This window comes from Trachinotus anak, unplaced genomic scaffold (assembly GCF_046630095.1).
Source record: "Trachinotus anak isolate AG129_WGS33_773 ecotype Australia unplaced genomic scaffold, CSIRO_AGI_Tana_v1 ptg000001l, whole genome shotgun sequence".
In the NCBI taxonomy this organism is placed as follows: Eukaryota; Metazoa; Chordata; class Actinopteri; order Carangiformes; family Carangidae; genus Trachinotus; species Trachinotus anak.
Genome location: NW_027273852.1, coordinates 4,395,473 through 4,417,432, shown reverse-complemented (window position 1 = coordinate 4,417,432; position 21,960 = coordinate 4,395,473). Strand labels below are relative to the sequence as shown.

The 21,960-nt window shown below is 38.4% G+C and overlaps 1 protein-coding gene across 3 annotated transcripts in view; it reads right to left on the bottom strand.

Moving 5' to 3' along the window:
- The window catches only part of LOC139634613 (general transcription factor IIF subunit 2-like), a 39,182-nt gene extending 25,789 nt beyond the window's left edge, over window positions 1-13,393 (bottom strand). The window contains exons 1-4 of one of the 3 annotated variants that reach the window (XM_071501221.1): window positions 13,259-13,393; window positions 12,877-12,950; window positions 12,450-12,468; window positions 11,919-12,063 (exon numbers count right to left, since the gene is read on the bottom strand). In XM_071501221.1, coding sequence (XP_071357322.1) covers window positions 11,919-12,063; window positions 12,450-12,468; window positions 12,877-12,950; window positions 13,259-13,324 — 304 coding nt within the window. In that variant the 5' untranslated portion in view covers window positions 13,325-13,393. The remainder of the gene's footprint in view (window positions 1-11,918; window positions 12,064-12,449; window positions 12,469-12,876; window positions 12,951-13,258) is intronic. The other 2 variants (XM_071501307.1, XM_071501351.1) reach the window with 2 other exon arrangements.
- Window positions 13,394-21,960: the final 8,567 nt, after the last annotated feature.

Sequence of the window (21,960 nt, the reverse complement as noted above, 5' to 3'; positions counted from 1 at the left end):
CATGTGAACTAATTAATTGATTAAAATCAATGCCAATACCAATATTTGTCGAGTGATGTTATTAATGTTGTGTTGTCTTCATCCCATATTTTTTGTCTTGTAGAGTGTAAAGGCCTCTGATATAACACACAACAGAAAAGAACTGGAAAAAAAAATTCAACAATATACTCTGGACATCAAATGAACTGCACCAGTTTTGTTTTTTTTTCTTTTTTTTTGCGTCCTTTCCCGGTATCATTGGCAAGCAGTACGAGTGGTCTGGATGCCTTGTGTTGTTGGGGCAGATTTACTCTGCAAAGGAGGAGTATGGGATACTCTTCCTGCCGCATAATTTAACTTTATTAAGACAACCGGACCGCATCAGGAATGAGAGTGGACAGGAAGAGGAAAACAGAGAGAATATGGGGAAAAAGAAAAGGAGTGGAGAGACAGAGAAAGACAACAACAAAAACAACAACAGCAAAACAACCACAGTAACATTAACAATAACTAACCATATCCACATTTATAGTCACTCTATAGTTATTAATTGTTAGACGCTCCGTATGTGTATATGTGTGTATGAGGGGAGGGGTAGGTGTGTGTGTATGTATGTGTGTGTTCATGTGTGTATGCAAGTGTGTACCGATTTGTCATTGGATGTGGTGGGTAGTTGATGTGGGGGCTGCAGTAACACCGCCCCCCCCCCCCCGACCAAAGGTATAGGCAGCCAGAAACCAGGCCACCAAGGTCCCCAGCCACCCCCAGAGCCCAAGGACCCACAGCAGCATTCCCCACAACAGCCACATCCCCGACCCAAAGGGGAGCCCGCAAGGGAGTAAAGAGGCGACAGCCCCCAGTGCAAGAAGGCCCGTAGAGGGACAGCGGGCAGGAAGCCCCATAGCCAGCCCGAGACCACCAACCCCAGCGCAAGTCAGGCCCAGAGCCAAATGGCTCAAATGGCGGGCAACTGAGGGCCCGCCCACACCACCAGCGGAGAACCCACCACGCACCGGAGAGGCCCCAGCCCCCCAGCCAGGCAGATCGCAGCTCACTGCAGTGGCTCAGTTTGGGAGCAGCCCAAGACCCTCCTTTTCAAGCAATCTCGGTCCGGTTGTTCGGGCTGCACCAGGTTCAATTTCCATTTTTTTCATCAGCCCAAATTAACTGCACTAAACAGGCAAACATACCAGGGTTTGTTTTAACTAAACCAAACAGGTTAGGTGTGAAAAAAAACCTTCAATCTAATCAGGTGACAGGCATCTAAAAAAAAGGAGAAATGTGGGTCACCAGATTTGCCCCACAGCCTCCCTAGGTGGCTGATTTTGATTAAGTGAGTGCAAAAACGGATCAGCACACCAGCTAGCATACATCCGTTTCTGAAGAAGGCATTATCACTATTATGACAAATTTTTATTTTTGAAAAAATGCTGCATGTTCTTCTCTAAAGCATGTCTCCCACCTGTCTGTCAAACCTGAATTATGGCTAACTGGAAGCTGCTGTCTCACACCTAACCTCTTATGCAGAGCTCAATGTTCAATATGTAGCATTAATCATACAGCTTTCCTTTTTTCTCCACTGCTCCATTTGGGGGTGGCAGCTGGGGCCTGTCAGGAGCTGAATCTGAGCAAAACATACTCAGTTCAGGCCTGATTTGGACAAAGCAACTCTAAAATTCTGAACACTGAAAACCAGACTAATGGTGGGTGAGCAGCCTTAAGGCTGAGTGAGGCAGGTTTTGTTACTGTTAAGTAAAAGCCTCCCACACAACACAAAACAATTTTCTTGCTCAGACATCTCACACAAAAGTAATACAAACATATGGACCTGTGTGCAAAGGAACCACCATATCAGATGCAGACAACTTTGACAGGCTATTATTATATTTTTAATAAACAGCCAATGTCAGTCTTTGTTTCCAGCCAGCTCATGCACTGGTCTAACAATAATGTGATACTTTTTATTAATGTGTCAGTGTGTATTACTCCCTACAAAGGAAATAGCCAACTCTAATCTATCTCTAAAAAGCCACTGGTGGAGGTCAGCTGTGCTTCTGGATGTTAAATACAGAAATGGGCTGTTAGAGTAAATTGGACTCCTCATTTGAAATGCAGCAATAATGGCAGGGAAATAAAACACAGGACAAGCTCTCCAACTCTATCTGATACATAAAACATGGATTGGTGAACAGGGAGCTGTGCCAACAGTGTTGCCTTGTGAAATTAAAAGTGAAGAGATGCAGATGAAATTTTAGGGAAAATGTAAAATCACAGCATTTCACCATGCTCTACAGCTGTCTTTGTATAGTTGCTTTGAGTGTATTGAAATGCACTTAAACATCATGACAAAAATAACATTCACTGAACTGGGAGAAAAGACTTCAATGAAAACGTGTGCAGTTTGCTGCATTCACAGCTGTCACAGTCATGACATTTCCATTAACTCCATAGAACAGTGGCAAGGGTCATGAGAGAGACGTACACCTCAACCCCTTTCATCTGCAACTTAATAGAAAACATGACTTAAAGAGGTTACTCTCCTCACATTTTATTACAATGTCCTTTACTATAACCTGGGTGTTTCAGCAACCTACTGCCAGAGGCTCACAGTATCACTGGGTGACAGAACATCACGTTGTAGTCCTATCATTAATCTGGGTGTCACATGTCTCTTGTGTGGGAGAACAGCAGGGGTTGGACAAGAAGCAAAACAGAAAAGAGAGTGTAGATGACATTCCTCTTTTTCAATTGCTGGCTCACTCTTCTATTTTCACCTTGGCCAATAACAAGCATGAATCTCTGAGAAGAATAAAAGGCCTTAAATCACAGTGATTCCGCCCTGCACTTCATCACTTCAATTTAATTCACAAATTTAGACTTTTGTGGTCTGCTAAAAAGAACAGGATTTCTATGTACTAACAGAAGGGTTTATGGTCAGAGAACAAGCAACGGACCATCTACCTGCACTCTTTAAATAGAAAATCATTCTCTCTGGGTACTGGAAAAACCTACAAAACTCTCCACAGACTGTTGAATAAACAACTGTTAATGCTAACATAGCAAAACAAATAGCTCCTTTAAAGGACCTGCTGCTCAAGTCTTGGTGCCAGATACCACAGGGCATCTTCAGAGGCCTTGTAGAGTCCACATCTCAGTGGGTTGGAGCTGAATTGGTAGCGCACAGAGGACCAACATTAGTTAGGTAGTCGTCATAATGTCTTAGCTCATCAGTTCATACACTCAGTTTATTACACCTAGTGAACACTAATGCACTGTAATTCAACAGCCCGGCAATAAATCTTAAACAAATATTTTGTTCACCTCATTTATATCAACAAAGGCAAATTAAATAATAGAAACAACTTCAAATAACACAATACAGCTCAACATCACCATTAACTACATCCTCCAAAACTGGCAACTGGATATGTGGTGAAGGGGCTGAGATGACGCTGTGCTGCTCCCACTTATTCTTTTTCACTGTGAAATTAGACAGCCACTAAATATGTTAATATGTTCAAGATTTTTATTACTCCATAGCTAACTTGTGTTTTAAAATACAGCACAGTGGAGAATTATGAATATATCAGATCCTTCAAAATTAATTTATACATTGGAAACAATGAACTCTTACAGTCTAAATGTGCTGTTGCTAGTGTGAATGTGTGAAGCTATATAAATGAGAGGTGTTGGTATTGTTAGAACATAGCACGAAGCTCAAATGAATATCCATGGATGATTAAACCATGCAAAGCAAATACCACAGTGACAAGAAATGCATTTGAAACACTACCTATGATATTTCAATAATGGTATTTTTTTCCATGGTATTTCTGCTGGTGCTCTGAAAGAGCAGAGAGCAGTGCAACAGGAGCAAGCTGACAGCTTCAACCAGCTCTGACAGTGAGTATGCCCAAGAGGCTTGAGTGCTCCAACAACAGGAACTCTAAAGCCGCGCATTGGATTAATGTAGGCAGAAGAGAGCCTTAACTCTACTAACAAGACTGCTCCTTCACGTAAGCCATGGAAACAACCCAACCACACAGCTATTAGCGCATAACTTCCAGTACAGTGAGAGGAACTGCTTAAAGATGGAGATGAATGCCAGCAATTCACACTACATGCCAGCTGAATCATTGTGAATGAAGTCAGACAGTCTTGAAAGCATGTGCTGTTAATGTCATCTGACTATAAATTCATGCTTTTCAAGAGGTATCCAGTGAAGAGATATCCCTCTTTAAACCCTCCACAACTCATGAGCCACACTTTTGGAATGAACCAACAAAGCTAAGCCAGCCACACTCCTTCAATAAAACACCTACGACAGTCTGCCCAGGATCCAACCAACAGCCAGCACGGTTCCACTGCTTTAGTGCATGATGCTATAACAGAAAAGGGGTTTCACATAATAACAAAGCAGGACAACAGCCGCTTATCCCTTTCACACAAGAAACTACAGAAGCATTAACAAATTTCTGCTTCTTATATTTAGCTTGATTTCAGACCACTGCATCACAGACCACATTAAAAAAGCCTGGTGTCGTTCTTGTGAATGGTTGTTTCAGCCAAACCAATCAAACTATCTGCCAGTGACACTAAAGTTGGTGACTTTATAAAGCTGACAGGTCAGACAGACAAGGACATATTTGAAAAAAAGGAGCTGCTGGTATTTAAGTATGTTTACCATGTGTCAAATTCTTCTTTTACTTATGTTGTCAATGTTCCTATAGGACAATAATACTACATATATGTTATGGCCATCCATTTTTTCTAAAAAAAAAAATGTTTCTGTTAGTTTAATATGGCAGATGCTACAATACCCATGAGCCTTGACCCCTATTGCAATGCAGAAGGTGCTAGTGAGGGGAGCAAATCAGAGTTTTAGTGAATTCAAAATGCTTTGTCATTGGATTTGTGAAAACACGGTGCCATACTTCAAACTCATGCAACACTGACTAAGAATCACAAAGTGTATTTATTCAGGTTGCAGACATGATCTGCGGCATCTTTAAATGCCCTAAAAAAAACTTTTTTTTCCAATTAGTCTCTTATTATGAGCAATTCAGTCATAAATAAAAACTACATTTTCTGTCAAAGTTAGAACTGGTTTAAGTGGGCAGAAAAGGTGTCACATCTGTCTGTGTACTATTTATTATGTTTATGTTCAGGTATGAAGAAAACAGAAAAACAGAATTACATTACAAATATGCAGCATAAAAACTATTCAACTAAAACAATAACAACTGCAGCAGCATCACTTGGGGACAGTTTGCTAATTTATTCTTTTTTTTTTCCAAGATTAATCTCAAAATTCTAGTCATTGCATCTAGTCTAGGCATCAAAAATGTCTTAATCAAAAGTCAACACTTAAACTTTAACATAGCACATAATTTATGATTACACTGTTTAATGTTTACGTAGTTTCAGTAATTTAAAACATGAACAGAGAGCATCAGATTTGGTGCTGGTCCTTCAGAATGACACATCTTTCCAGAGTCAATTTCTACATGGGTGTGTCATAGGTCAGAATGCAATGCAGCAAAAGGAAACGCAAAATTTCAACATGTAGGTGGTGTATTTAAAATGTATGTCTATAATCAAAGCAGTAATGTCAATCTGGATATTCAAAGTCACAGTAACTCACAAAGTAACTGAGTTGAATAACAATACAGAACAGGATGTTCTGTGTTTCTCGCTTTGTCAAAGGACACAAGAATTGCAAAGTTTCAGTGAAAAGCTTTACAGAGGCAGCTGAAGGAAAGTCATACTGTAACAGAGCACTACATTACATCTGGCTTTCTGTTCTCCTCTGCACGCTTCTGTGGCAACTAAGCCTGTTGCTTAGCAACCTCTTAATCAATACCTGGTCCTTGCCGGAACAAAGCAGAACGAGAGGGGAAATAATGGAGAAATATTTAGCTAGCAGCCTTACAGTACAAAAGCCATGTCAGACTCCATTCGTGTACATATCAATCACTGACAATCACTATGAGAAACCTCTAGCTATTGTTGGCTCACTGAATACTTGTGTAACAGTGGTGGAGGAATGGATTATACAGAGTCTGAGATGCTTGGATTATTTCCTAACAAACGAATAAAGACAGAGGTGGCGTAGTCCATTTTTAGGTGTTAATGAGGAATACATGCTTGTGCTCTGTTTGACCACACAACAACCCAGGTCACTTTTTGTGAACTGTATATCACTGCTATACTATTTTAAACACAATGTGATACTTAAACACAATACTAGCATCATTACAAATTTTATGTATTGACTAATGAATTGAAGTGTTGGCAAAACAAAATGTCCATGATCATCAGCATCAGTTGGATTTTGAATTTGTGCCCTATAATGCATCCAAAATTACAAAAGTTATTATCTCAACTGAAATGTGTCAATTTGGGGCGTTATAAGGTCAGGTGTAAGTTCAGACTTTATCTTTATCTGATTTTCTGCAAAAATACAAAATGAGCAGAGAATTTGTGGGCTTTGCACATTATGTAGTGATGGTACTGTAACAGAAACAGAAGCAGTAATGTTAGTAGTGGTCAGTAGAAACAGACCTGTAATAGCAGTAGTACTGATGTAGTACTTAAGTGTTATTTTATTTAGTGTTGCACAGTATACTGATACTTGAAAGGTACTGCAATAACCTGCCATTAAAAATGGTGCTATACCATATTTGATTTATTTTGCGTCAAGCAAAAAGCAAACTTTTTTCACCATTGGAGTTTGATGAGGCAATTAAGGGTAATTCAAACTGTTTAATTTGGCTTTATCTTTTTAGCTAACTCATTAATGTGGCAACATCTATATTTTGCAAATGAAATATTCACATTAATTTTACCCCAACAAAGCTGCTAAAAATCAGGCATTCACAAGTATACAGGGCAACAACAGAAGTAATAAATCATTACTTTTTGCTCAATCAATACTGGTAATGGTGATATACATTAATTTTTTCTATTACTAGAAAATGTCTTTGTTACTCAGGCAGTTAAGACTCCCTGTTTGTGAAAAATGAAAATGAGGCATAATGTCTGACCTAAAACATGATATTTGATGTCTACATTAATCCTCTACATTGAATATTAAAAATTCGGTTTTACGTGGAGCATATGTGAAGGTAAAAAACTGACTAGATTTCTGACTAGATTTCTCACATGCAAATCAAATATTTCAAAATGTAAAATGTAGACCTGCTCTGTCTGGTGTCAAGAATCAGTAAAATCTGAGTAGGTGAGAGACAATAAGTGTGACAGTGAGAAAGCAAGTGTAGATCAAACCAGAGCAAGGGTATAAGTGCAGATGCAGTGAGGTTGGATAGCATAGCAGCTGTTGTGCGTGTGTGTGTATGTGTGTGTATGTGTGGGAGACCAGTATCATACAATACACCTTTCTGTGGGCAAATGGGGGTGGAGCTGCGCTTCAGTCAGGTAAATAGAGAGTACCCACCACCATATCTCTGAGGACATTTTCCTTCTTGTTTCCAGCGCACTTTCACAGTTAAGGTTTTCACACCTCCTGAGAGCCATGTTTTCACATTCACAAGCACGAGAATATAACACTGATAATCCTCTCTGACAGTAAAATACAAAGCTGTAGTAGGTTTATTTGAGAATGTTTTTTCTTAGTAATTAAAAAGAATTAATGAAGAAAAAAATAATTGCAGAGTATTTAGAAGTGTTGCTGTTTTTGGTGGTTAATAAGAGACTGAAATAACAGGAAAAAAAAACTTAAAAGAGAGAAATCCATTATCACATGTAGGAGGTATTAATGCACATGCAAGTGTGGGTGCATGTAAAGTGGATGAGGGCGGTGATAAAATAAACCTTGTGGCTGTCAGATATACCCTGATGAAGAGAAAGCTTCGTTTCAATTTCAGTTTAGACAGAGACAGAGACAATGACAGAGATGTAGCTGATGATGACAAATCATCTCTAGTCAGGGCAGTAACATAGAGAAATTAAAATTTCCTGCCAGTTGAGTTGAGGTTATATATTAAAACAACAAAGTGGACTACACATTCCCCTGCTCAGTAATACCCTTTTCATATACATCAGACACGTGTATTTTATACTAAATGCTCTCACACGTTAATATCTGGAGGCTCCTGCCAGACCCGAGTTTGCACCTCTAGCTCTTTATAAATCTCTGTTAAACCTCCACAGAAAATATTAAACAAAGCTGAATCTCAGATTCAGTGCAGGTTACCTCTCTTGCTCGGTCATTTTCAGTTGTTTACCCATGTGCACTGTCCTTTTATAATTACCAGCTGAATCTGCTTTCCAGTGAGTTTCAGATAATTGTTTAGCTAAATTCCACTTTTTTTGCACACATCTCTTCAATCTAATTTTATTTTCTTTCCTATGCCGTTATACAAGCTTCCATCAAAACATTTAAGAGGATTGAATAATATTCTCTGATTCAAAATGCTGGAGGATATATTTGTTTGCTGCAAGCACACAAGGTTACACAGGTACTGAAAATGATTAGTTTCTGTGGGCTGAATTTTTTTTTTTTAAATACAGATGGTTGGTGCAGGTTTTAATATTATTCTTTTCTTCCTTCTTTGTTGTTTCACTTAGACTGCATCCACAGTAATATTAGTTCAGAGTAAGCTAACAGTATGATTGGATTCAACTTTAGTAAATATACACCATACTGACCAAAAGAGCATAGTGCTCCACTGCATTTTCTCCTCTACCAAGTGATCTCCTGCTAACAGGACTAATGTAATTGATGTGCTCCTTGGTTTGCCTGCATCTTGTTTTACTGTCTGCTCAGCTGCTTAATGAGACAATTATTTAAATGTTTCCGGTGTCTCTCTGCTGTTTCTCATGATTTAAATCAATGTGCTTGTCAATTCATGACAAGTTCCATTCACTCCTTGAACAGACGTACAGTTCAAAAGCTTGACCCTGCTGGCATCAGAGAGAGCAAAAACTATTTCACACAATGATTATTACAATAAATTGACTAGATTTGTGCTAAAGATTTGAACCACCAAAGTCATAAATGCCACAGGCCACTTAAACTAGACATGGAAGTGAATTTACGCACATGACTATATCATTCTGTTTTCCACATACATGCTGCTTTTAGGACAAATTATCAGTGCTTTTAGCAGCATCTCCTACCATTTATCTGCCAATGACATTCAGATGTATTTCTCATTCAACCCTTATGAACTGCACAAACTCTCCACACTGACCAACTGTTTAAATGCCATTAAGAACTGGATATCAGACAACTTCCTAGTGTGCAGATAAAATGCAGATAAAACTGAAGTCCTCATTATTGCTCCCAATAACATCCAATCAGCAATCAAGAAGAACCTCTGTGACCTGTCCTCCTCCTCTTAACCCTCTTAAGCCATTTCATGAGTTTTGATGCACACATTAGGACAATGACTAAGTCATACTTCTTTCACCTCAGAAATATAGTTTAACTTAGGTTTATGGTGCCACAAAATCAAATGGAGATGTTAATCCATGCTCTTATTTCATCACGACTGGATGACTGTAACTCTCTTTTTATCTGTCTGAACAAATCCTCCCTTCAGCGCCTACAACCATCCAAAATGCTGCTGCCAGGCTTTTAACCAAATGAAACAGATGGACACATATGATACCTATTTTAACTTCTCTGTGCTGGCTTCCCATTAATTTTAGAATTCATTTCAAAATTTTAGTTCTCACTTTTTGAACTGTACTTGGCCAGGCCACATACATACAGAGCTCCTTCACCCCCACGCCACGGGTCAAGCTCTTAGGTCCTCCACTCTGGGTCTTTGAAGTCTTCAATATATAAAGTCCTGTCACTCTTGGTGCAGTGACACTTAAAACCCTTTTTTTTTAAAACTGCAAACTGCCCTAGAACCACTGATTTTCTACGTTGGATGGAGTTTTGGCATTTGAATTTGTGCATTAAACTAATTTGGCCACAGTAGAGTATGCTTGTTATTTTTGTCCGATCAACGCCCAATTACAAACACCCTTAGAAATATTTCAAAAATACCTTAAGAAGCAGTATTTTCATTGTTACTGAGCACTGGCACCCTGGGAGGTACACAATCGCTCTTGACATTTTGCCTATTTGAATGCACTGCCTCCTGCTATTTATTTCCATTTTACTAAATTAAAGTTTTCCCTGAGTTACAGGAAGATTTTTATGTTAAATTTGATTCTATCTCAGCTACCTTGCCCATTACATTTTATATTACATTTTTTTTTTCATTTTTTCCATTTGTATTGTCATGAAATATTAATATAATCAAGTTCCCTCTCATTTCATTTTATTACTCCATTATATGTAAGTCACCTCTAAAGCTATCCGAGTTAAAGTAACACATAACCTATTGTAATTCTCAGGTGACATGCTGTTAGATGCTGAACGATAAAGCTTCAGCTATTTTTAAGATCTGTGTCTGATGCAAATCCATGCCAATCCTTCTGGCTCAGAAAGCAGTATGACACATCATGCCTGGCAGCACACGTCCTCCATAAAGCATGTAATGTAGCAAAGCGAGAAAATATAAAACACTAGAGAACTAAGGATACTTGTAATGTCATATGGCACTACTCTGAGAAAATTCCCTTTGACTTCATTCTCTATTATCTGTCAATAGAGAAGCTTCAGGATTTGTCTCTTGAGCCAGTTTACTCAATATATTTATACCAGAGCTGGATACCTATGGACCTTTGATCGACATGCCGAACCAACGTTACTTTATTTCCATCCCATATGAAGAATGCAAAAAGAGGAGGTGCTCGAGGAACTACTTGGTGCCAGACGGGGGGTCTGTTTGATGGCCATGTCTGGCCCATGTATTTGAAACACAAGAACACATCAACATCAGCTATCTGGGGCTGGCTCTGGGGCTTCCTGCCCGCTGTCCCTCTGCGGGCCTCCTTGTGCTGGGGGCTGTTGCCTCTGTACTCCCTTGAGGGCTCCTCCTATGGTCGGGCACGTGGCTGCCGAGGGGGCATGCTGCCACGGGTCCTTGGGCTCTGGGGGTGGCTGGGAGTCTCGGTGGCCTGGTTTCTGGCCACCTGTGCCTTTGGTCTGGGGGGCGGTGTTACTGCAGCCCCCACATCAATTACCCACCACATCCAATGACAAATCGCTACACACTTGCATACACACATGAATACATACACATACACCTACCCCTTCCCTCATCCTCATACACACACACACACACACATACATACACATATACACAAATACACATATGGAGCATCTAACGGTTACGGACTATATAGTGACCATAAATGTGGATATTGTTAGTTATTGTTTTTGTTACTGTGGTTGTTTTTCTGTTGTTGTGTTGTTGTTGTTGTTTTTCCCCGTCTCTCCACTGTCATTTTCCTTTTCCCCATATTCTCTCTGTTTTTCTCTTCCTGTCCACTCTCATTCCTGATGCGGTCCGGCTGTCTTAATAAAGATAAAATATATGATAGGAGTATCCCACACTCCTCCTTCGCAGAGTAAATCTGCCCCAACAACACAAGGCATCCAGACCACTCATACTGCTTGCCAATAATTTTGGGACAGGACAAAAAAAAAGAAAAAAAAAAAAAATTTATACCAAAAATTAATTAAAAGACATTTTATGCTGGTTTTATGGTGGCTTTAAAACAACTTTACAGATGTAACATATTGCAAGAAAGTCATCCAAACTCAAATATCTGACTATGTTTTAGAAGACAAACTTTTTTATTACGTACCTTTTCTTCTGGGAAATAGCAACATGTTCATTCTGAATCATGAAAAACCACATTGCCCTTTGGATTATTTCAGGGCTCACATACATCGTCAAATCTATTTTAGTTTGAACCCTCTAGCCACCTGTCAAGCATTTGTTTCAGATGACATTATGTAGCACAAAAGAAACAGAGATGCGAGGGCTGGAACAGTTGAGTTGCAGACTGACCTGTGTCACTCTGGCTGAAGACAGCCATGGTCCGTCCACCCACTGAGTGCATAGTGAAGGGATGATCCCTTGGGACCTGCGGTGTTCCATCCTTCTCCCCCACAGTGCCCAGGGCACTCAGCTCTGCATTCAGGCTGAAACATACCTGAGAAACACAGCTGAGTCAAGACACTGCTGACTTTGATTCATCAGATAAGGTCAAACATGATTATGATGAACTTCACTGATCCCTGAGAGGAGTTTGGTAAGTGCAGCAACAAACACTGGCACAACAAACAGGAAAACAAAGAAGAAATAGAAACAACTGAAAAGGCAGTATAAACTGGCAAAACCAATCATTAGCAACAAGAAGTTAAGAGTTGTGCTTGCTGAATCAATGTGCTTGTTAATTCACCAAATAAGTGAAAAGGGCTTAAAAAGATTATCACAATTAGAAGTGATCATGTCAATCACTGCCACCAACCCCTCAACAAAAGTTGTACAGGTCTACTGTACAAACTGTCTGTGAAGGATCATATGAAATTGTCTCACCTCTGTTTTGTCTTTCTTTCTGTCAGGTATATGAGAAGACAGACAAAAAGTGTACGTTACCGACACTATTTAGGGCTGTACCTTGTTGATAAATCTGTCAATTATGTTCCTCATAAATCGATAAGTCATTTTGCTCATAAAATGTCAGAAACCAGTGAAAAATATCCTGTAAAATTTCCCAGTTTACCATCAAGTATACCAAAGATAAGCATCAAATACTCAAACTGGAGAAATATTTGGTATTTTTATTTAGACAAAATAAAATTAAAAACTTAAAACAATTATTTTCTTCTCTTCCTAGAATCTACTGTCGTTTGACTGACCGACTAATCAATTATTCGACTATCAGCTCCAATACTGATAATCAGATGGAGAAGATAATAAAATGTATTAGAAGCTTCTTGATGAAGATTTCAGAGTTACATACTTTCCAATGGTAATCTTTCCAACTTCTCCCTTGTCTGTGGCCTTGTCCCATTGCTGAGATAAATACTTCGGAACCTGGTGAGGGATATTAAGTTACTTACATACACACTAAATTTACTCTACAAAAACATATCACATAAGTTTAATTTGACTAAATCACCTATATTCAGTTTTTTATTCCTATGGGATAAAACTGATAATTTATTTAATTCAGTTAGTAAACTCAATTAACGTAATTCAGTTTATTGCTATTGCTAGCTAACTTAGCTTCAGTTAAAATGTTGACAAACTCATTCCGTTAAAATATATAAGTATACACAAATTTTACTGAACTGAAATAAAGTATTGCTTCAGTTAATTTGATAATTTGCGAGTAGACAAACCTTTACAAGCCACACGCCTTTACTTTGTTTGACTCCGGTTAGGTTTACCTCGGTTTTGTCTGACATAGTTTCAGCGTTACCGGCGGCAGAGCGTCCGCTGCCGTTAACGTCTCTAATTAGTTTCCGGTAACTAATTCAAGCAGAACAGCTACAAAATAAAACTTCCTGTTTCATGTGTCAAAATAAAACTCCGAACGACAACACTTGTGGAGTAGATGCTTGGCACACAACCACAACCGCTTTGAATTTGTGATTATTTTAATATTGAGAATAAGTTTCAAAAGACAAAGGCAAATAATCAGTTTGTGGTAATATAATCAGCTGTGTCAGTTGTAATGTCATATGTAGGCCACTTTATTAACTGAATCTGAGGCCTTTTGTTGAAGAGATCTAAGACCTTCATTATTTGAGCTAATAATGATCTTATACTTTGCATATATTCATTTTAAATAAAGTTGCCACACAGCAGAGTAGGGACATGTATTATACTAACACAGAAATGCTGCACACTATACAAACAGAAGGGAAGGAAGAAAAGGTTGAAAGAAGATCAGTAGTTTATTTTAGCCTCAAAGCCTTGCATGCAGAATAGATGTAGTCCGGCCATGCTGACAAATTAATTATATGGTCTTATTACTCCACCTGCAACTGCTGCCGGCGTCTAACAAAATGTTCGTCATAGTATAATTTAAAAAGGGCTACAGACTGAGGTCATATTGCCACAAGAGCTCATCACAACTTCTGACCTCTAAAGAGGCTCGAGGCCTCATGAATCACCACCTACATCTCTGATTTATTCTGCAAAGTGAAACAAATTTGTAATTCAGTCTGATTATCTGGCCACTTAAGTCCAGGGTCAAGCATGGTAATGAATACATAACTTGTTGATACTGCAGGTGGCTTCCTGGATGGACTGTAGCCCACACATTCATTTCAGCATTAGCATTTAAACCACCATACTACCAGCTTAGGAGAGGAAACTGTCTGCCCTCTCACTCTGTGCAAAGGCCTGCAAAAAAAAAAATCGGCATCCCTTTTTAGATATTTACAGTTAATGTACCATGTTAACATTATCTTAACATCTTTTGAAATTAAATGTCTTAGAAGAGGGCATGATGAATATAAAACAAGTGTAATTAAACAGAGTGCTTACCTGTCAAAATGTTTAACGTGGCAGTGGATTTTAATTGAGGTCAATTTGAAGGCAATTTGCATTTCAGATTTACTGGCAATAATAAAATGTTGATGAAAAATTATATTTAATTGGTAAATATAAATGATAATATATTTAATGACACACACCAAAGTATTGGTGTGTGTCATGAGTCATAAATATATTATGATTAAATCGTCACATTTCATTTGCACTTTTATATTTTTGTCATTTATCATTATTTGCAAAATTTATGCATACGCATTATTTTAATGATAAGACTTTTAAACATTTTTGTCTCCCAAAGACGAGTAGCATCACCATGTGGATCTACAGAAAGCCTGCACTTGTCAACCACCATACAGTCCAGTTGGTCCTACAGCAGCACCTGTGAGGACAATAATATAATGCGTGAACCTCAAAAACTGTGGTGAGGCGTTCCACCCTTTATTGTCTACCTCTGCTGTTTTATCAAATATTTATTTTATTTTTATATTTATTTTTGTATTCTTATATTTTAAAATGTTCCACAGCCTCAATATCCACAAGAGGGTGGTATTCTTCCTTCCAGTGTACAATTACCTGGGTCATCAGTGAGAAAAATATCAAAGTTTCCATCCATAGTTAAGCAAAATTAATATCTTTGCTGCCACACACCAGTTATGTGATGTTTTCTTCAGTTATGCCTGAGTTTGATGCTGCCAAAGTGCTGAGCATGTCTGAGTGACACATGAGCTGTGACAGTGGTAAATAAGCCTTAAACTCAGTGAGGGCTGGGATAAGGGATACAAGATTCATTTTCTAGAACAACTTCACAATTTACAATGTGATGATAACATCGTATGTTTGAGTTTTAATAACAATCACAAATAGAAATACAAACATAAACCACTAAATGTTTAGATATGACTGACTTCTATCATACAAAAATATAAAAGACAGCCGGATACTCAAACCTTTCACAGATATTATTTACTTTTCTTGTATGTGATTGTTTACTGAAATTACACTGTAATAAAGTAAAATAAAATAAAATAAAATAAAATATGCTGCTTTCTCATTGAAGTGACATTTCACAAGTAATATTTAAAGAGCCCTCTGTGACTTGAAGTCACTGCTGTTACAGATCATGTGAAGAGGTAAGCAGTTCTGCACTGCACTCATTATTTCACTAAATAAATTATGCATGTTGAGCTTGAGACCAGAGTAAATCAACATTAGCTTCCAAGGCCATTAACATTAATTATTGGAGTGCAGCTTGAATGTAAATAGTGCAGTTGCATTACTATTGGTTTGCCTATCAGCAAATACAAGAAGGTAAATAAAACATTTATGACAAAACTCACTATATAAAAACGCAGGCATCGATCCTCCATGACTTAATATTAAGTGCAAGTTAACATGTGCTGTGTACTATTTACACAATGACTGTCTCAATAACACAACCGCTGGTAAACATTTGTGTATGATTAAAACATCAAAATAAAATGTGAAAGTGATGCACATGGTAAATAGTTTTGATAAATATTTCATTGTTACCAGGACATTAAGACTCTTTTGCCTCTAACATACACTTTGAAGCTCATCTGTTGGCACAGTTTGTCCTTCCTATCCTAGCTAGCTCTAGATGACATGAGAACAAAGCAAACGTGAACTTATGTGTATCTGGACTGATGTGAAGTTACTTACAATAATGTATAATACTGTTATCTAGTTTTTTGAGAACAAGTGTCTAAACCAAGATCATCTCTGGAGAGATCTGGATGATGCAGTAGAGATGAACTGTTTGTAAAGTGGAGAAGACAGAGAGAAAAACACTTTTCCTTAACAAAATATTTTTAATTAAATCTTTAATTTAGTGGTGGATAGAGCAGCAGCGTCCTTTACTGCAGCTGGTTTGTATGTGCTACCACCTTGTGGATAATTGCTAGAACTAGACATAATGCCACTGTATGAATGAATGAATGAATGAATGAATGAATGAATGAATGAATGAATAAAAGTTTTTTTCTGTAATTTTTATAGAGATTTTTTTATTTATTTACAAATATATTGATATTACATATTTTTTTAAATTATGACTGTTGTTATATACTCCATTATATTTTTTTCTCCACTATATGATGTGTCTTTGTAATTGAGGTGAAGTGCATATAAAAATAAAACACAGAAGAGATTGAAGTTGCAGGTTTGCACACAGGGCACCATGCAATCTTAAATGTCATGGCTGTTCCAGGGCACTTCTGCAACTCTGAGAAATGTAATGACAGAAGACATGCTGTGGTTATTTTGACAAGTTATAAGGCATATGGTTCAAATGAGGTGGAGGCACATGATTTCAAATCATCCTGCCAAAGGTGTCAACGTTCTTCTCCCCTCTCTTTTTAAATATATTAATAAACACTGCACTGTACTTGTGTTTGCCAAATCGACTTGAATGATGGAGATGTCAGTAAAATATGTTAATTGATAAATTTTATCCAGGACTTTGGTCCAGAGCAACATGACCAAGACTGGCCATGATATTTATGATCTTCAGAAGATGAAAATTGCACAGATGGGCAAATTGCCACACAATTTATTAAGAAAGCTCCCTAGAAATGGTTCACTTTCCATTTAAATTGCTCAGACACTCGTGCTGACCTTTCATCTAGCACTGTTCTCCGATTTGCACATGCATGCTCCCAACGGGATGAATTGTTTTAATATTTAATGACCTAATGGCCTTCCCTCTAGCAACCACCCTGTTTAACCCCAGTATGAGTGAGATGATAAAAACTACAAAAATAGTATTATGCAGTATTTATGCAGTTTTAAGATTCTCAAAGCCATGGTCAAGTAAAGCTGGTGTTCAGCTGATTTAGTTTTTGGCTGGTATAAAGCCTGCAGACTCAGCACAGAATACAGATAGCTGAAAGTAATCACTAACTCCTCCATGTAAAAATCCTGTACCTGCGTTGTCCTTGGCAGCAAAGATTTTTGGCAGTTGGCACTGGCCTGTAGATGCAGAGCAGTATAACTTCCTGTGCCCCAAATGGATCTCTCAGCAGCATGACCTAGAACAACCAGCAACACAAAGATCTTGGTCAGAGAAACTCTGAGTCCTCTTTGTCAACTGACCAGCTGTCAGCACTTTCACATAAAACTTAACACAGAAAAAACTCTGATCTACATCAAGAAGTCAAATCACAGCCTTGTCAAGTGTCCCAGGTTCTGTTCTGGACGAAGTTTATCAGCATCATTGGAATGTGTTGAAAGTGTCTGTGCGTGTACTTGTACTTCTATCTTTGTGGGGACCTTACCTTAGTGAGGACATTTTAGGCAAATAATTTTTAATTTTTAGCTGGTCCTCACAACAATCGGTGGGTTTGAGGGTTCAGACATGGTTTCAGGGGTCAGGGTAGAACCAGGTTTAGGTTAGGGTGAGATATTTGGTTGCGATGGTCCAGGTGAGGATAAAAGGCCAGGGAATGCATCATATCAAAGAGTGTCCTTACAAAGATAGAGCTACGAGTGTGTGTGTGTGTGTGTGTGTGTGTGTGAGAGAGAGAGAGAGAGCGTGCTTAGGGAAACAATGACTCTTAAACCTAGCTTCCTCCTATTACCCAATTTTGAAACTCAGTGAAACTCCAGAAATCCTCTATCAGTCCTCTGCTGGTTGAAAGACTCAGAAATCCCTTTTCATCAGGGATAAAATGAACTTGGCACTGACTGGCTGAGAGTTTTGGCTTTCCCCTGAAGGTCATCCTCGCTTTGAGGTAGGCATTTTCTTCCACAGTCTGAGTATATTTAAAGGCAAGATTGGGGTGATAAATCCACCACAGAATTAAATGCCAGCACACTACACTGAACCATATCCGCCAACAAACCCAAACCTTCAGATGCTGAACAACAATCTGTCAGTGGTATTATCATATTATTTTGATAGCCTGATCAGACAGTTGTCTCACTGAGGAGTTGATGATTTGGTGTTATGGCAATATAAAACATGATTGTCATTGTTATAATCTCTACACTAAGTGCTCACAGTTCATTGAAGGGCTGTTGCCATGGTAGCCCCTGGTTGGCAGACACTTTAAAACAGGAAGCCAAAAAGAAAAAGAGAGCTTCAAACAAAAATAGAATGAGTTTGGAAAGGGATTTTAGACCTTCTCTAAGGTTTCATGCTAGAATATAATTATTTTTATGCACCAATAAATAGATTTCATCCATTATCAAACACCCATTGCCCTGTAAATGTGGCCCGAATCATTCTGCCTTTTCAGTCTTCTCTGGTTCATATGCCTTGATTGCAAAACCAAGATAGTGACAGTTTGGTTTTCATGCACATAAAGTGATTTGCCAGCAAAGAGGACGAGAAGAACAGCAGATTTCATGCATATGATCTTATTTCTAATTCTCAATTCACCACCACCATGTTGTTCCTTTTGACAAGGGACAGGGCATATCCATGGATTTCATCTGTTTATTACAAATTGCCGATCAGTGAGATTGTTATAAAGATTTGTCAGAGCATATTTTTTCTTCTGTTTCCAGTCGTCTGATTATAGTCTTGGTTGTATAACTTAATTCATGGCATTGTTCTCTGTAAGCTAGATTTAGTTGCAAATATCTCAGTAAGAACAAACCATTTCTTCCTGCATGATCGACATTCTTTTGAATAGCAAGCACATAATTCGGTCTCTGAGGGAATTGTTGTTAATGAGTGGGTGCATTTACAAAGTTGGCCAAGGGCTAGAAGTGTTTCTCTGTAAGGGTGAATTCTAAACAGGTTTAATTTATTGGCTTTTATATATAATGGGGCCCTCCCCTTGGAAACTCAATGAATGTTTTTTATATGTACTTGAATACTGAAGTGTGGCTCCCTCTGGTGGAGGGAGCTGTGTCTTTGTGAAGTGTGAAGTCATCTGGCAGATTTCATATCAAGATGTCAGAGCAACAGTATATTTCTATATTCTACATTATGTACACATATGCTCCTCTGTTCTACACCATATTTCTACTCAGATTTAGACAAATATATGTTTGATATTGTTGATAAGACAGCAGTCATTGGCTGTATACATGAAACTTGGAGGGACGATGTGTCTTCACAGTTTCAGTATTTCAGAAATACACTGACTGAACTGATGGGGGTGGTGTAATCTAAGGTCTTTTATCAGCATATCATTCATCCACGGTATATTGCTGGCACTCTTGATAGATGGTCTCGGTTGAGGGAGATGTCTAACACTTATATACTGACATGTATTTGATATATTTCCAAATAACAGTGTCCCCTATGATACAAAAATATCTACATAAACAAGAAACCTGTCTGATTGCTGGGCTCATCATCTTTTTGGGACATGCATCTGTAAACATCAGCCACAAATTGTTGAGTTTGAGTTTGTTTGTCGAGTTTATATATTCGTCACTGCTTTTTACTTTACCTGCCACCAAATTCACAAACAAGGCTGGTAACTATGACATTATATATGTGATCAACAGGATATACTTCTACAAATCCTGACCTTTCCTTTAAAGACTGTGAATTGAATAAGTCAAGTGAATGGGGCAGTGGTCTTCCTCTCTCCCCCAATGTACATAAATAGTATCTGCTGACATGAATGTGAGTCTGTGCCATCTTAGATTCTCTCCTTCATTATTAAATACAGTGTGCCCACCAGCTGCTCTCAAGTTTCCCTTTCACTCATCAGTCAAGCATGCAGATCTAAAGTTACTGCTTTGTTTAATTCATTGTGCTGACTGTATGCTAGTCTGTCGATGCAATAACGAATAAACACATTATTTTTAAGGCAATCTATTTACTGTCATTGGAGAGAGCTTCTCCATAACACTGCTAAGTAAAACCTTACTGTGTGTCCTCATTCCACAGAAGCACATTATGAGGGAAACACTTCATAAGTGCCTACCGCAAAAACAGTCACTTGTTGTGGTTTTGGTTAAGTTTCACTGCTGGGACAGTCAGAGATCAGACCCCAGGACCTTGCTTTGACAAGTCTTTGGAGACATGTTATGTGAGTCCGCTGGTTGTTCTACATAAGGTCAGAACATGTCCTCAAGTCTTTACCCTCATTCAGACAGAAGAGCAAAACAAACACTGAAAGGTTATGTGTAAGACAATACATTTCTGACTGTGTGGGTTTCCATGTGACATTTACGTAGAACATAAAACACATGCTCTGACATAGTCATGACATTATATTACACATCAATACTAAGCCTTTCAATTTTAGTATGAATAATTATTACAAAAAATGCACACTCGGTAATTCACAAATAGAAATATGGAGTATAGATTAGTAAAGTGGATCTTTCATCCTCTATGCCAGCTATTGTTATTCAGAAGATTTTCTCACTCTTCTCTCCTCATTAAAGTGAAGTACAGCAGTGCCAGGTTAGGTTTAGACTACATTATGTGTGGGAAGAACAACTCATGAATGAGTGTGTGGGGCCTGGGCATTTATATGTCTAGTAACACAGACACACTGTGATTTTCTGCTGGGAGGATCATCCAGTACAAATAAAGCCAGCATGTGTTCTGGCCTCCATTCAGAGCAGGGGAGGATCAGTGGACACAAGCCCCAGACAGAGACACAGACACCCTGCCCTGCATCACTGGGCATGGCCCAATGCTCTCCGCAGCAAAAGCCCCTGTTGTTTCAAGAATTTTAGGTTGGTTTCACCACCGTCATTACCACCCCACTCTGACAGGTCTGTCTTTTTACACTCAAAACTTCCCAACTACTTGCCCTTCAGCAGGCCATGGCTCAGTACAGTCATTCAGAGAGTAATTCTTTCTTGGTGTTAGCCTGAGCAAGGCAGTTCTCAAAGTCAGCTAAGTTAGATATCAACATCATACCACATACATATGTAGAAATGTGCATGTTGAGGACTACAAGAATACTTTGAACTGCAGTTCACATAAATCAGTTGGAAGCATTTATTTCAGTATTAATCTGAGTTGCACATAACAGGTGTATCTTTCTGTTTGTTTATTTGGCCCTACATGTAGCCTAACTGTGCCGAGAGCTACTGCTGACAACCAGAGTCATACATATTACTCGCATGTGTGATTACACAGCACTTGACCAACAAACTTGGCTGATATGATAAATCATAATCACAAAAAAGCATTTGAATAAACTGTCTTATTCCAAAAGAAAGACGACACTGAGGTTCAAACTTTTAACAATACATACAAGAGATACAGATTTGTCATGCTCCATGTTATGACATGTTATGACTGGTACATGAGAGATGGTTTGTCTAATTACTGACTGTGGAGCATATCTGCAGGAAACTTTAAATTATTTTGTTTGTCAACTTTCATGGGAACTTTCACCTTCTTTCAAAAGAAGAAGATTGGCTGTCTTAACCACAATGGACAGTAATGATAAGGTTTGATTTTGTGGTTGCTAACTTTAGCTCATGCAAACTATATTACATTACATTCATTCAGCAGATTTTCTTTCATCCAGAGTGACTTACTTTAGCAGTTTGGGGTTAAGGGACATGTAGAAAGGAGGAGCTGCCTGGGGATCGA